Here is a 17,284-nt window from a genome sequence, read left to right as displayed (position 1 = left end):
ATCTCTTTATTCATGTGTATCTTTCTCAGATGAAAAAAAAAAAACATGATTACTATAGACCTTTTTCCTGTGTAAACGATGAGCGCCGCCAATACGAATTCTAACGTCAGATTGAATGCTTTTCTGTTCCGGTTTCCATAGGAACCCATTCAAATAGCGTCCATCTGTTTTTAATGTAGCTAACGTCCGCTGCTTCGTGTCATCTACACACTCATTAAAATGAGGCACTGACAACTGACGGTCATTGATGCGTTTTGGAGCCATGTGCTTTTTAAAAACATTTTAATAGGTTTAACATTAGATTATTAGCTCGGAATATACCCTATTTTGACTAGAAACAATGCAGACCGGAAATGCAAAGCATTCTTTCAGTTAAGAGTCGGTTAAAAGTCTATAGTTAAACTTCAAATTAACTATGGTTTTGCTACACTTTGCAAACCCACTCCAAACCCCCAATCTGAATCAAAAGATTAGATCGGGACTTTGAAATTATTCAATTCAAGAAATGCTCTGAAATTCTGATAAACCAAATGATTTACGACACATGCTCATAAGTCCCGATCTGAATTAAGTTATTTGTGAAACTCAAAGTTCCCATCTAACTTAAATGATTTGCTATCCGTGCTTCAAAGTTTTCCAGTCTGAATCAAATAATTCATCAATCTGCTTTGAAATTCCGATCTGAATGAAAATAACCACCTCCGAAGTTCCTATCTAACTTAAATGATTTGCTATCCATGCTCCAAAGTTTTCCGATCTGAATCAAAAGAACCCGCTCTGAAGTTCCAATATAGATTAAAGCTGCAAGCAGCATTTAGCGGGGTTCGAGTATTTAAGGCCTTTATGGCTTCTATACTGTTAGGGTGTTGGCCAACATAAAATATATGGTTGACACCAGAACATATCCATTATGAAGAATACACTCACAAACAGAAACATACACAGAAATTAAATAGTTAAACTGTTATGTTCATTAAGCATGATTACACACACAGACAGATGCATACATATTTTGTTGCACATAAGAGATTTATATAATAAATAAGTGACAAAATGCTTAAGACTTGTGTTTATAAGATTTTATATATCATTGTCATGTTTCACTGTAATCATAGTCATGTGTAATTGTCAAATATGATATATCTGTATAAATTAAGTTTTAAACGTTGGCTAAATGTGATTTGAAAAGGTATAACAGTGATTTAGTATCATTTACATATGAATTGAAAACTATATACAGCCATTAAAGCATACAAAACACTGTTCTAGTAAAATGTGTAAGCCCATTAGTGGTATTCTACTGCCATCTTGTGGCTATAGTTGTAATTTCATGTAGTTTGAAAAGACATGCATTGTTTTTAAGCTTTATAACAATTACATTGCCTTTTTTGGCCAATGTCCATACACATATGCTTGTTTTGAATCATATGATTCATAATTTTACTTAGGTTTGTGAATTTTTGTTTTATTTTAGTATTTGTAGACTTTAATCTACACTAGATAAAAAGCATATTATGAAATGGCTCTGTTATAGCTGTCCAAATGCAAATTTTCAACATTTTTTTGATAATTATTGACTAAGAGAGTCTGGAGAATTGTACTGCACTGATTTTATTGAGTATGGGTTGAAAACCCAGGACAAGTTCACCAAAGCATGTTTTTAAAATTATCTCATGTATTAAAAGAACAGTTTGATTCTAGAGGCAAAGTTGTTCAGAATGAGGATATCTATCATATGATATGAAGATATAGTGTATATGTGAAGATATTGACGTTTAATTGGGTTTTAAGTTCTTTATACAATAGAAATATCATGTTTTTGACACCTTTTTAACTGTTATAGCGCCACCTATGGTCCGATCGTCATGAAACTTTGCATGCTTGTTAAGGGTCATCTGCTACATGTTGCCACCCATTTTTGTAAAGTTTTGAGTTTTTGTTTAGGTTTTATAGGCTTTTGGATATATATTGCCACGCCCCCTTTACTAAATGAGCCCATTATAGCCAATCAAAAGACAAAATTCAACATTTTTTTGATAATTATTTATCTAGAGAGTCCAGAGAATATTACTGCAGTGGTTTGATCCAGATTGGGCCAAAAACCTAGGACTAGTTCGCAAAAGTAGGTTTTTAACATATTTGTGAATTAATGAACGATTTGATTGACAGCAATGGTTCTTGAAGCAATTTTTCACAGCATGAGGAGATCTATCAAATGATATGCATATTGTGTGGATGTGTGAAACGCCGCGCGATTACAGAGCCAAAAAACTCGTTAGCGCCAACTAGTGGCCGATTTTTTTCAAAATTCTTACAGAGCTTTAGGGCCGTGAGTCGAACATGCCCACCGAGTTTCGTTCTGATTGACCTCCGTTAACCTTGTCAAATAGGTGCTCAAACTTCATTGGCCAATGGCGGCCATGTTTTTTGAGATACGCCAATGTCCTCATAGACACTTGTGCCCCTTTGGTCCAAGTCACTGCATACCAATTTTCAAGTCGATCGGACTAACGGCTGTGTATTTATAGTCAATAATAAGTTTTTTCCGTTTTATAGTGCCACCAAGTGTTCAAGCTCCGCAATTTTTTTGATTTGACCAAGGATCGAGCTTATACACATGTGTACCGAGTTTGGTGAAGATATCTCATTCCGTTCAAAAGTTATAGCCATTTTAGTAAAATTGACCCCTCACTTTCGAACGTTTTGGTGGTCCTTTGCGACCGTGAGTGAAAAATTCAACTTTTTTTTGATAATTATTGATATTCAGTGTCCAGAAAATTTTTCTGCACTGGTTTGGTTCCGATCGGGTGAAACACCTAGGACTAGTTCGCAAAAGTAGGTTTCGGATTCACGTCCATTTTTCGGGGTCAACCGTAAAGTTTTTGAGTCTACGACAAACGGTTTACGAGATTATGGCCAAAATGTCAAAAATTTTAGTTTTTTGCGCTGTAGCGCCACCTATGGTCCGATTGGGCTGATACTTTGATAGGTTCTCCTCGATTTTTGCTCTATCTTCTGACCAAGTTTCAAGTCTCTAGGCCTTACGGTTTGGGCTGCACGTTCAGTTTTACGGCGGAAAAATAACAAAAACAATAGGGTTTCAGTGCTACGCACTCGAACCCCTAATAAAATGATTCGTGAATCCACTCCAAAGTTCCGATCTAAATTGAATGATTTGTGATACACACTCCGAAATCCTGATCTGAATGAAACGATTCACAAACCCGCACCAACATCCCAATCTAAATCAAATCATTCGCTATCAGTGCTCCAAAGTTTTCTGATCTGAATCAAAAGAACCCGCTCTTAAATTCCGATCTAAATACAATCATTCACGCTCCATTCACACTCCAAAGTTTTCTGATCTGAATCAAAAGAACCCGCTCTTAAATTCAGATCTAATTACAATCTTTCACGCTCCAAAATTTTCCGATCTGAATCAGAAGAACCCGCTCTGAAGTTCCAATCTAAATGAAATTATTCACACTCCAAAGTTTTCCAATCTGATTTAAAAGAACCCGCTCTAAAGTTCCAATCTAAATAAAATGATTTGCAAATCCGCACTGATCTAAATTAAATGATTTGTTGATACACACATTTCGAAATCCTGATCTAAATGAAATGATTCGCACCGACGTCCCAAACTGAATCAAATTATTTATTATCCGTGCACCAAAGTTTTCCGATCTGAATCAAAAAAACCCACTCTGAAGTTCCGATCTAAATCAAATAATTCTCAAATCCACTCTGAAGTTCCAAACTAAATCAAAAGAACCATCTCCAAAGTTCCAATTCAAATCAAATGATTTGCAAACCCACTCCAAAGTTCCAATCTAAATCAAATAATTTGCTATCCACCTTCCGAAGTTTTCCAATCTGAATCAAATGAACTCACTCTAAATTAAAGTCTAAATAAAGATCTAAATAAAGTGATTCATAAATCCACTCTGAAGTTTCAATCTAAATCAAATGATTTGCGATACATGCTCTGAAGTGCCGATCTGAAATCAATGATTCGCAAACCCACTCCAAAATTATGATCTAAATCAGATGATTTGCTAACCGCCCTCTGTAGTTTTCTGATCTGAATCAAAAGAACCCGCTCCAAAGTCCCAATCTAAATGAAATTATTTGCAAACCTGCACCAAAGTTACAATCTAAATCAAATAATTCACGCTCCAAAGTTTTCAGATCTGAATCAAATGATTTTCTGATCTGAATTAAAAGAACCATCTCCAATGTTACACCAAAGTTCTGATCTAAATTAAATGATTTGTGATCGACGCTCTTAAGTTTCAATCGAAATCAAATTGTTTGCAATCCACACTCCAAAGTTCAAAAGAACCCGCTCCGAAGTTTCGATCTGAATCAAATGATTCGTAATACGCGCTCTGAAGTCCGATCTGAATGAAACGATTTGCAAACCCGCACCGAAGCCCTTATCTAAATAAAATGATTTCCTATCTGCGCTCCTAAGTTTTCCGATCTGAATCAAAAGAACCCACTCAGAAGTTTCAATTGAAATTAAATGATTTGTGATACATGCTTCAAAGTCCCTATCTGAATTAAATGATTCGCAAACCCACACCGAAGCCCTGATCTAAATCAAATGATTTGCTATCCCTGCTCTGAAGTTTTCCGATCTTAATCAAAGAACGGAATGTTCAAAGTCACAAGTCTGAATCAATCGGAGCGGTTCCAGCATGACTTAATTGATTTGGTTTGTCGGTTCCTCCGCTTTTCACGTCTTTAGACGTTTGCTGCAGTTGGAAATTGAAAATCGAAGCAAATAAACACAAAACAGCATAGCATAGTTTAAGAGAGTAAACATTATCATTCAACTAATCTGCACACTTAGCCTATGTTTTAAAAAACTTCAACTTCTCAGGTAATATCATTATGAGCTATTTCAGTGGTTACATACACATATATTCGATTGTTTGATCAAAATTATTGCTAGGGGACAATTCAACGCCTTATTGAATCAACTGCAAATAGGTAAAACGGCCAACTGGGTAACGTCGCATTACATAATTAATATTCATGAGCCAAGCCTTCGCCATAGTAGAACTCGGACAAAATTGAGGGTCGGTGCTTTTCCGGATTGCATTACGCAAGAGATTCCAAGCAGCTCAAAGTCACCGTCTGCTGTCTTTGCAGTGTGACTGAGGCATATTTATGTGCGTTAATATTGTACAGCAACTATTTATTGCTAAATATGTTGTGTAAATGTGTATCTGAACATGGCTGATTATATGGTTCTCTAGCTCCAATGTGCAATGTTGTGTCTGAAGGTCAAACTTTGGAGTAAAAATGACAGGAAACATTCCTGGTTAAATTTGCTGGAATGTGTGTGTGTGTCAGTCACTGAACTGACCTTGCTGTAAATAAACCGCAAGGAAGGGTCACCTCTGGGATTTCAATGCTTTTCTTTTATTTCACACCAGAATTGTATTGAGTCAAGGATAAATAATTCATTCCGTATGACCAGTTTTCCACAATTAGCTGCCTAAATACAAAGTGCAAATTGGACTTTTACACCATTGACTGCCTTTGTCACAGCAGGACGAAATTAAGATGTTAGTGGTTAGTGGAGTCTGTATTTCGACATTTTAAGTAACCCACTGCGTTTTAAAAAATGTTTTTTAATTTTAGAGAAGACATTAGAAAAATATTGCAGTTAAAAAGTAAGTCAACAGTGTAGCAAAATATAAAAAGAAACCCCTGCAAATGAAGATGTCGGTCACAAATGTATTTCTCTGAAAGAAATGAAGATATACTCAGTAAATACATCCAAGACCAGGTTAGTTTTTAAAAATCACAGCACGGAAATGAATTCATAGTTTTGTCGGATGAATGCCAGTGTTTGAGCAATAACAGACGGTTTGATTACAGTCGATAACAGGCGAGTGTCGGTGGACTCAATTCTCATTATGGGTTTTTCAAATTGGCTATAATGCCACATCACATTATGAAAACATCACAAACACATTTAACAAGCCACCATTATCTATTAAAACAGAAAACGAAAAACAACAGACTGCCTCTCATCAGAAGTGAACTGTGAATTTCAGATCACATTTTCTTTCAAGCTCTGGATAAAAAAATAAATATCAATCAATATGTCTAGTACTAAAACCAAACATCATCTCAGCTGGCAGTTCAGTAGTTTGAAGATTTCAATGCTACAAATCATTCAAATCAAATGCTACTGGGTGAATCTCACGAAAACCGAGATTCAAAACAAGAATATGTCAAAAGTCATCTTTCACCACAAAATCAACACTTTTATTTACTATAAAATACTTAAATTAAGCACAATCTAACCAAATTTTCATTACTGTAATATGAAGACAATGTTTTATTATTTAAATGTAAATTAAGTTGAAAGTTTAAAAAATAAATTGTATTATGATAGTGAGAATTTTTTTTTTTGCATTAAGGTAATGCAAATTTTTTTTCATTATGGTAATTACAATGAGATTTTCACATTACGGTAATGAGAAGTAGTTTTTTGCATTACAGTAATTGATTTTTTTCATTATAGTAATTACAATAAGTTTTTCACATTACGGTAACAAGTAGTCATTTTTGCATTACAGTGATGTGATTTTTTTTATAATGGTAATTATGAGATTTTCGCATTACTGTAACGAGAAGTAATTTATTTTTTGCATTACAGTAATGCAATTTTTTTTCATTATGGTAATTACAATTAGATTTTTCACATTACCATAAAAGAAAAGTAGATTTTTTTGCGCTACAGTAATGTGATTTTATTATGTAATTACAATAAATTTTTCACATTATCGTAATGAGTAGTTTTTATTACATTACGGTAATACGATTTTCTTCATTATGGTCATTTCAATGAGATTTTTCACATTACGGTAATGAGAAGTAGATATCTTTGCATTACGGTAATGCAATTTTCTTCATTATGATAATTACAACAAGATTTTTCACATGATGGTAATTAGAAGTAGTTTTTTTGCAATACAGTAACTGTTTTTTTTTTTCATTATAGTAATTACAAAGAGTTTTACACATTACGGTAACAAGAAGTAGTCTTTTCTACATTACAGTGATGTAATTTTTTCATAATGGTAATTACAATGAGATTTTCGCATTTCGACAAAGTAGTTTTTTTTTCATTATGGTAAACACAATGAGATTTCTCACATTACGGTAACGAGACATAGTCATTTTTACATTACGGTAATGTGATTGTTTTCATAATAGTAATTACAATGAGATTTTCGCATTATTGTAAAGAGAAGTAATTTTTTTTTTCATTACAGTAATGCAATTTTTTCATTATGGTAATTACAATTAGATTTTTCACATTACTATAAAGAGAAGTAGATTTTTTTGCGTTACAGTAATGTGATTTTATTTATTATGGTAATTACAATTTTTACAATTACAATTTTTCACTTTACGGTAAAGAGAAGTAGATGTTTTTGCATTACGGTTTTTTCCTTTTTCCTTATTTTTCATAATACGGTAATGAGTAGTTTGTAGTGTGATTTTTTCATTATGGTAATTACAATGAGATTTTTAACAATATGGTAATGAGATTTTTTTTTTTTGCATTTGAGTAATGCAATTTTTTTCTTTTGATTTTCTGGTGAAAAATGACAGACATAACTTTTGCGAGATTCACCCTATTATGCTAGAACAAATTTCTCACTCTAGTCTCATTAGCAATACTTCATAGGCAGATTTAGCCGTGCTAAAAAAAAAAAAAAAAAAAACCAACTTCACCATGATTATTAACTTTTCAAATATTGAATAAACCATTTTCGCAGACATTCAGCTTCACGCTTTTCCTTTCAGCGCCGATGTGTGTGAAACCAAATTGTGCTTGTGTTGGCCATGTCTTGGCACGTAACCTCTTGATGTGAACAGGGACGCCACTGAGTGGCAAATGATCACTATTAGCGATTCACTATTACATTTCTCTACGTCGTCTCGAATGCTACAAAACCGTAAAATCACAAAGCAAGATCAAAACACACGATGCACACAGAGTTTAAAGACTACTTGAAACACGAGTCTATTCAGATGTGACTGATAGGTCAAACTGCAATAACGAGAATCCCTCCCTCCCCGAACCCTGCCGACGCGTCGCTCCGCAAAGCACTAGAAAATCAGTCTGACGGTAGATGCATGCTAAAGCTGGTGGACGGAGCAAGCCGTTCATTTGCCATCGCCGCCCTCGGCTGGGCCTTCCCAGCTGATGTAATTGACGATGGGCGCGATGACATTGTCTTGGACATAGAGCTGGCAGGCGCTGATCTGATCGGTGGTGACGTTTTGGAAGGCGTAATACAGAGACGCAACCAGCGTGATGAACAGCAGTAGCTTCAACCAGAAAGCAAACCAGCGGCGGGGTTTGGGATGGACGGGCGGCGCTCCACTGCGAACATCTGTGATGGAGGATTTGGTCACTGTGTAAGTGTTTTGCTGCAGGAGGGGCTCCTCAGACCAGAGGTTCAGCGGCTTCACCGGACGGCCAGCAGCACCGTGGATTGGCTTCCGACATGTGGCCCTGTTCAGACATACAACGTTATTTGTTTAATTAAAATGTTATTAGTTTAATTAAATAACTTTTTAATTAAAGAGCTGATAACACAGCCCTATAACTTGGAAAAAAGACCTAATATTATCTGATTTGATGATGGGTGAGTTTAAAAATATCTTATTTTTAATAAGAATAAAGGCTTTTTAGTTATACTGCTTAAATGCACCAAACACAAATACAAAAATTGTATATTAAAATACTTAAATACAGTTGAGCTCAAAAGTTTACATCCCCCTTTCAGAATCTGCAAAATGTTAATTATTTGACCAAAATAAGAGGCATCATACAAATGTTATTGTTTATTTTGTACTGACTTGAATAAGATATTTCACATGAAAGATGTTTACATAAAGTCCACAGCAGTTGTGCTCCTAAAAATTTCAGGAGCACATTCTAAACAATCATCAAAAAATCTGATAAAAAAATTTGCCTTCCTATTTTTGTTTTTACCTTTGTAATGGCATTTTTCTAACTTTATTAAAAGTATATCATCTTTAATTTTTAAAAAATATATATTTTAAGCGGTTTAAAAATTCTAATTAAAACAACGGAATAAAAACAAGCAGGATAAGAATAAGTTAGCAATCAAATAAAATCAGTATTAACTAAATTTGTACTACAGAGGTGGTGCAGAGGACCTCGTCTGTGTATTTTCATGTTTAATGAGGCTGAGAGGTTGCATGAGTGCAGACAAATTTATAAATTAAATGTTAAGAATAATGTTTTAAATATATAATTTAATACAGAAATATTAAATGATTTTTAAAACTGTAAGATACTTTAAAAATTAAACAAAATCTGCCAGTAGGTGGCGGCAGGTCACTGATTTAATTACCGAATCATATTCATTTGATTCGTTTGAACGGCTTATTTTATTCAGGAATAGAGCAAGTGACTGGCTTTATGAATGGGAAATTGAATCATTTCACTAGATTTGTTTAAAAACGCACACTCATTCATAAATTAAACACCACTGTGTTTGAATGGAGATGCGCAGTGGCTCAGTTGTGACTTGTTTTAGACTATTTTTGACGACGAAATAGAGCGAAATCAGGCAATAGTGTTATAGTCAGACAATGTAATTCACTTAATAACCTCATGTTTATTTAACTGATGTGTTTGATCAATATCTCATTTACAAACTCCCTTAAAAATGATTAAAAGCTGTCACTCATCTTAGTTCATGGCTTAACAAAGCTCTCTACACTGCACAATCAATCTCTTATTTACACTCTCTCTGCACTTTATGAAAGGATTTGTGAGATATGTCTGTGATACATTGCAAAAACACCTTTGAATCTCCCTTGAGCATAAACACAAATATGCTGACCGGGTCAGTCGCACATAGTGCTCCTAAATATTTTTTGGTGACAAAATGTCACTATCTAAAACAAAACAGGCACCATTTTTCAATCAGCACCACAGAAATAGCAAGAAACAAGTATTACATTTCATTCTTCATACTCACATTATTCCGGTTGGTGTGGCAGGTTCATTGGGGAAGATTTCCTTTAAAATATCTCCACCATCCACAGTTGTTTTCCCAATGATTGTTGCCGTCTCCTCCACCTGCTGCTGAACAGAAGAAAACTACTATTACAGAGCACAGCAGATGAGATTCTGCGCCATAAATGAAGTCTCAATTATGACCTCCTTATATGCATGTTCGCCTTGTTCTTTACCTTAGTGCGCTGTCTGCTGCTGGTCCTGCTGGTGACCGGAGTCTTTCCTCTGCTCCGGATCGACTTAGTCACAACCGGAACCGGTTCTGGTACGGGATCAACTTCTGCCAATCGAATGCAAAGCAAAACAGGTGAAACAGAGAGCTAATATGGCCATAAATATTAAACCTTAAGTAACTTTTGGAACTCCAGTACAACTTTTGGAAGACTAAACTCTTTTTAATCTTAAAGGGATGGTTCGGAGTAGAATTGACTTCATTGCTATGCACTCCGAAGCCCATGTAAATACCCCATCCGAAGTTTTTTTTACCTTAGTCAAACATTTATGGAGATATTAGAGTTTTTCGAATTGCTTGTTACAGGAGTGAATGGTACATGTAATGTATCTCGTAAATTGCACCACTAAACGTGCAAGTAATCTTACCAAACTTGTACAGTAGTGTAAATAGGTTATGTACTCACAAAACGCTGCATCAGAACATTTGTAAGTCCACCATGAGTGTTTTAAAAACACGTTTTAGAAGATCCCTACTAGTCTCAAAAACTACAAATGGCGACACGTCGACGTCACTTCCCTGGTTTGAAAAAAGCACGTAAAAGTCCTCCTACAAGTTGACATGCAGACAGATGTAGTAGATGCTTTTACGTGCTTTTTTCAAACCAGGGAAGTGACGTCGACTTGTAGTTTCTGAGACTAGTAGTTCTCGGGTAAAACGTGTTTTTAAAACACTCACACACACCTATTTACACTACTGTACAAGTTTGGTAAGATTACTTGCACGTTTAGTGGTGCAATTTACGAGATACATCACATGTACCATTCACTCCTGTAACAAGCAATTCGAAAAACTCTAATATCTCCATAAATGTTCGACTAAGGTAAAAAAAAAAACTTCGGATGGGGTATTTAGATGGGCTTCGGAGTGCATAGCAATGAAGTCAATTCTACTCCAAACCATCCCTTTAAGCAACTTCACTTGCCATAACTAAATGTTTATGTTCGATGGAGAAAATGTGCTTGTCTGGATGACTCGGATCACATTCAAAGTCTGAGAGCTTAGTAAAATAACACACCTATCCTCAAAAGACATATCATTCGTGTTCCTAGACCACAAAACCTGTCTTAAAATTTGACCGAGATACAGCTTTTAGAAAATCTGGAATCTGAAGGTGTAAAAAAAATCAAAATATTAAGAAAATCGCCTTTAAAGTTGTCCAAATTAAGTAGCATATTACTAATAAAAAATTAGGTTTTAACATATTTACGGTAGGGCATTCACAAAATGATGACACATGATCTTTACTTAATATCCTAATGATTTTTGGCATTAAAATAAATAAATACATTTTTGGCCCATACAATAATTTAACTATTGCTACAAATACCCCCATGCTACTTAAGACTGGTTTTGTGGTCCAGGGTCACATTTAAGGATGTCGACAGTTGACTAAGTTAATAACAAAGGATGAAGTTCATATACTCCAAAGTGCAAACACACAAACAAATACGTACACATATGACGCATCACTTCATTATTTGTGAATGTAATAATAAAATGTGACATTTGTGTTTTTTTCTCTTAAAGGTGCCCTAGAATGCATTGAAACAATATTTTAAGTTGTTCTCTGATATCTACATAGAAGGTATATGGCATAGGAAAGAGCAAAAATTCTCCAGAAACGGTTTTACAAGTCCATTTACAACCCTAGGATTTGTCCCTAGAATGAAATGCTCTGTTATTGCTTTATTTGGAAGGTTCATGAATAATAATGAGGAGCTCTGCTCTGATTGGCTGTCTCACAGAGCGGCTTGCTCAAACAGCTGTAAGGAAACACATGGAGGAAATATATATTTAATTACGGTTTATTTATTTAACTCTAGCCGCTTTTAATATGCGGTTTGTTGAATCTGCCGTTTTGACGTTACAACGTAAGAAGTACTTACCAAACAAGTTTTGATGCTTTAGCGATGCTCAGGATCTGTAAATCATTTGCCATCATCAGTGCACTCACCTCTCTGTTTATGTGGTAAGTGTAATCTTATGTACAGACTATCGGCGGCTTTAAGCTAACATGTCCCTTCAGTGGCTCCCCTTATTTTACTGATGTGCTGATGATTGGGCGATGCAAATGTTGGGGGCGTAACTATTAACGATTGGGACTATTACGTAATAGTCTGTGTTATGTTGGAAATGACCTATTTTTCAGTGGTCTTTTGCAAACACTGCAAATACTGATAAGGAGGAGGAAATGGTGGTGTTTGAGACTCATGGTATGTCATGTCCATGTACTGAACTGTTATTATTCAACTATGCCAAGCTAAACACAGTTTTCCATTCTATGGCACCTTTAACAATGCAATTTTGACCCTGTGCAACTTTTACTCAGACACAGCTTATTTTTCAGGAAAGTGCTTTACTTAAAAGCACAAATGCAAAAAGCTTGTTTCAGTATTGATTATCCTTTTTATCACCTTCTTTGTCGCTGTACTGATCTTCAGCTGAATGCGTGTTGCCGTTCTGGTTTCCATCTGGTTTGATGGTGACAGCCTCTGGGATGGCGGTCTCAGGTTCAGGCAGGCTGGTCTCCACCGGTGGATGCTCGAGGAGCTGCTGAAGCTTCTTTTCATACAGCTTACGTGTAGAAGCTGTGATGCATACAGAAACAATACAATATAAACGCTCACAAATCTGCTAATTTAGGACATTTACAGTGGGCGATCAATATAACTGTAATACTCACAAACAATTGGTCCTGAATGGACTCCGTACTTCATAAGCTGGACCTTCAACTCTTCATCAGTCAAACCAGAGACGTCGTTCTCCTCTGCCCGAATTCTGTCTGTCTTTCTTGTGGCTTTCTAAAGATAAAGGAAATATCAGAAAGGAAATTGTAACTTTTTACATTTCTCCATTTCTACTTAGGATATCCTCTACTTGTGTAAAATGTACCAGTGTTTACATTTAAAATAACTTATATTCAAACTCATTGTTTACATAATTCAATCAGAATATATCAGTAGAAATATCAATATTATGAACTATTATTGTTTATAAGTAATAAGAATTATAAAATGTTTAGAAAGCATGTTTAACTAGTGTAATTATTATTGGGTTATAAAGCTATTACAAATATATAAAGTATTTAATGTCACATGACCCTTCAGAAATCATTCTAATATGCTGATTTATTGTCAACGTTGGAAACAGTTGTGCTGCTTAATTTTTTTTAGGAACCTGTGATACTTTTTTCAGGATTCTTTGACAAATAAAACGCTAAAAAAAAAACAGCATTTATTTAAAATAGAAAGCTTTTGTAACAATAAACACTAGGGGTGGCACGGTTCAGTTCGTATCATGGTTTTAGGTCACGGTTTTCGGTTCTGTAACGTTTTTGTTTTTTCTTTTAATCTTTAAAACTCCAGAAATTTACTTTGGCATATGATATGTAGCTTAATTATCCACAATTTAGGATACATTTTTTTTTTAATTGTTATATCATGTAATCATGCACAAACTGAATTGGACTTGACTTTAAGCACATTATTGGGACCATCTCTGGGGAGATTTTGATACAGCAAGAGAGAAGACATTGATGACATGCTTTTCATTTATTTGGCAAAAACAGGAGAATGTGTATTGCTATCTCTACAGGAATTGATGTGCCTTTTTAGCACATAAAGATTGAACTGAAGAATTAACTTGCATTTATCAAACTGACAACTTCAGTGTAGCTCTTACAAAAATGGTATATTTTAAAAGGAAAAGAGAGGAACTCTTTAAGCTCTGTCTTTTAAACAAGTGATTGGTTGGTTCATGTCACATGACCTGCGGTGCGCTTGCGGAATTCTGAAAAGTTGAGATGTTTATATCTCGATGCGGCGTCGCTTACATTATGAGCGCACATACCAAATAACGAACTTGAGTGCGCAAAAGACGTCCACACACACCTCTTATTTCGCGCAAAAAGGACACTCACTACGTGCACGAGGCTACATTGCGCATGCGTTGAACCGTGTGACGCACACACGCTCTGAACCGAGACAAGCGAACCCAACGGTTCGGATGTTTTTTCATGTACCATGCCACCCCTAGTAAACACCAAAAGTTTCAAAGCTTGGGGTCAGTAAATCTATTCTTTCTTTCTTTCTCTCTTTGAAAGAAATTAATACTTTTAATCAGAAAGGATGTGTTAAATTGATAAAAGGTGATAGTAAAGAAAGATAAAAAACTTTTTAATTTTAAGTACTCTTGGGTACAATAAAACAGAACTCAACTCTATATTTTAAATGTTTACAATGAATAGACAATTGATTTCATCAGATGAAATCAATTGTCAGAACAGTCACATACCTTGATGAAACAAGATCAGGTTATTTTATGTCAGACATTAAAGGATAACTATTGCCAAAATGCAACCTGGGCTTTTTTTTTTTTTTTTTTTTTACTGTAAACGAGACAAACTTATATCTAAAAGCATAATTACGACAAACGAGCCGTTTTTGAGATTGACCGTGATTTCGTTTTGTGGTCAATGGCCGGTGAATGGGAGTACTAGGGGCATAAATTTGAGTGCATCAAAATCTGGGCATTCATAAACTACGCCTCAAATACGAGAAAAAAATGAACATGTGGTTCCCAGACCACGAGTGGTTTGGCGTCAGCCAGGCTATTATTTTACATAATTTTATAATAAAAATATAGTATGACATAATGTCAGGGTGTCAGACAAAACTGTGCTTACAGGTGTTTTAATGTTAAAATGAACTCAAATCAAATTGAAATTAAAAAAACCCTGCTCATGTTACATTTTTTTAATTAAAAATGTTTAGTTGCTGTAGTAACAGCAACTGCAGAAACCGTTTCATGGCCAGTAAAAATATTTATGCCCGGTACATTTTCTCAGAGTTTTCTCAAAAAGTTTTAGGCCCTGCTTGCAAATGTAGAAATTAGGACAAAAGCATTGTAAAGGTAAAATAACATACCTGTGAAATACCAAAATTCCAAATTCACAAGCAGTGTAAAAGAGTGTAATTTAGTCTGAGACACTGTATCACAACTAAAAAGAGAATTGAGTCCCCTTTAAAGCTCAAGAACAAGTCAGTTCACTAGTTTTTTTTTCTTTCTTTGTTTAGTTTGCACTCTGAAGCTGTATTGGGGCTTTTCATTATTGGACTCTAGATTAATTAACTGTAAAACGTACAAAATCTTCTTCCGGGAGGGACTGCTGTAAGAATTCTCACTCCAAGCTGAACTCAAACGTTGGCAGCCCTGAGTGAACTAATATAACATACAAGTTTCACTTTTTAAAACTAATTATTGAATTAAATGGACTTTCCCCTCAATATTCGAATTTTTTTTTTGGCACATACCTGTAAAAGGTACACAGAGTTACATGCTATAATCAGTGTTAATGCATGCATGTGATTTCTTTTTATATTGGCGCTCACCTTCCCCGAGCGGCTCCGGTTGGACACCAGCGGCGCTGTCATCTCCTCATCGCTGGAGAAAGTGTCCAGAGCTGGAGCAGAGATGTTCTTCTTGTTGAGCACTGTCAGGTTCTTCAGATACAGCTGAACATAGACGTCCTTCTTGCTGTCAGCGCTGGGCAGAGGAACGTTATTAGCCAGTAACTCACTCTTCAGTTTCTCTTTAGTGAGCAGCGCCGGATCCTCGTGAAATTGCGCCATGCTTGATCTTTATCGACTGCAATATGAAACACGGGTTATTGCTTACAAAACTACAAATATTCCCTTTCACCTTTAAAAGTAAAGCGGTGTCTTTTTTTTTAAATTAAAGCGGGCAACTCTGTTGACACCCGTCAAACCGGCTGGCGCCTTCCGTTTGAATGTCCTCGTAAGATTTTACGACAAACACAGCTATCTGTTAGATCGCAAAAAATATTTTTTGGAAGATTGCACATCGAAGCTTACGTTTAAATAAAAACAGCGCTGCTGAAATGCGTAAATAAACGGTTTTCGCGAAGGCGGATAAAAGTAGAAATAGCTCGACGGCTCGGTGCGCGCGCGCCTCAGAACTGGCACGGTGGAACAAAGCTCAGCTCCCATTGGTCCAGTAGGTTAAGTAAAGCGTTCTCCTATTGGTCGACGCGGAAGAGTGACAGACGCTGGCCCAAAACAAAGAGGCCGACACAGCGAGACAGCTGCGGCATATGGTGTCCGACTGCAACACACTTGAATTTACAGCAGGTTTCTTTACGATCAACTGTGCTTTATTATGAAGGCTGTGACAAAGAATAAGGAAACATTGGTATGAGTTCAGTTAAATAGAAAAAGGTAAAGGTAGGGATTGTGAAAGGATTGTATTTCATAATAAAAGACTACAATGCAGAGTGGGGGAGGGGTGTGTTATAATTGCTATGTAAATACTATGGTGCATGAATATGGTCGTTATTTAGTATTATGGCTTTAAAAAATCATCCACAGTACAGATTTTTGTATTCATGTGGTTTAACCCTGTAACATATGGAAGCCCGTTTCCGCCACTGAATAAAATGTTAAAAAAAGGTTATAAAGACTGAATTGGCGAGATACAAACTCACATTAGTGAGAAAAAAAGGTCAGGATTGCGAGTTTTATTACACAATTCTGTGAAAGTGAGTTTATATCTCGCAACTCTGACTTTTTCTCACAATAAACTCACAATTGCAAGTTATAAAGTCCAAAAACTGATATGTTCTCAGACTTAATAACAATTGCGAATTTATATCACGCAAAATAGTCACAATTCTGACTTTTTTTTCTTTTTTTCTTGATATAAACTCGCAATTGCGAGAGAAAAAAAGTCAGAATTGTGAGATACAAACTCGTATTTGAAAGAAAAAAGGTCAGAATTGCGAGTTTTTAATCTTTGTGTTTATATTACACAATTCTGTGAAAGTGAGTTTATATCTCACAATTCTGACTTAATAACAATTGCGAATTTATATCACACAATTTTAAGAAAAAAGTCAGAATTGTGAGCATATAAACTCACAATTACAAGATATAAAGTCA

The 17,284-nt window shown here is 35.4% G+C and overlaps 1 protein-coding gene across 2 annotated transcripts; it reads right to left on the bottom strand.

Annotated features, from left to right (window-relative positions):
• Positions 1-5,412: 5,412 nt before the first annotated feature.
• tmpob (thymopoietin b) lies at positions 5,413-16,300 on the bottom strand. Of its 2 annotated transcripts, none has more exons than XM_073831746.1 (6): positions 15,719-16,300; positions 13,012-13,129; positions 12,743-12,916; positions 10,270-10,373; positions 10,056-10,162; positions 5,413-8,554 (listed from the first exon to the last, which is right to left on the bottom strand). In XM_073831746.1, exons 1-6 carry the CDS (start codon positions 15,956-15,958, stop codon positions 8,203-8,205), a joined length of 1,095 nt encoding a protein of 364 aa, XP_073687847.1. In that variant the 5' UTR covers positions 15,959-16,300; the 3' UTR covers positions 5,413-8,202. The 2 variants fall into 2 exon arrangements, with proteins under 2 accessions (XP_073687847.1, XP_073687848.1); XM_073831747.1 differs by having other exon boundaries at positions 10,056-10,159.
• Between the last annotated feature and the right edge of the window lie 984 nt (positions 16,301-17,284).

The sequence above is a fragment of the Garra rufa genome, chromosome 25, assembly GCF_049309525.1.
Source record: "Garra rufa chromosome 25, GarRuf1.0, whole genome shotgun sequence".
NCBI classification, from domain to species: domain Eukaryota; kingdom Metazoa; phylum Chordata; class Actinopteri; order Cypriniformes; family Cyprinidae; genus Garra; species Garra rufa.
Note: the sequence above shows the minus strand (reverse complement) of the source record. Positions and strands in the feature narration are given on the sequence as shown.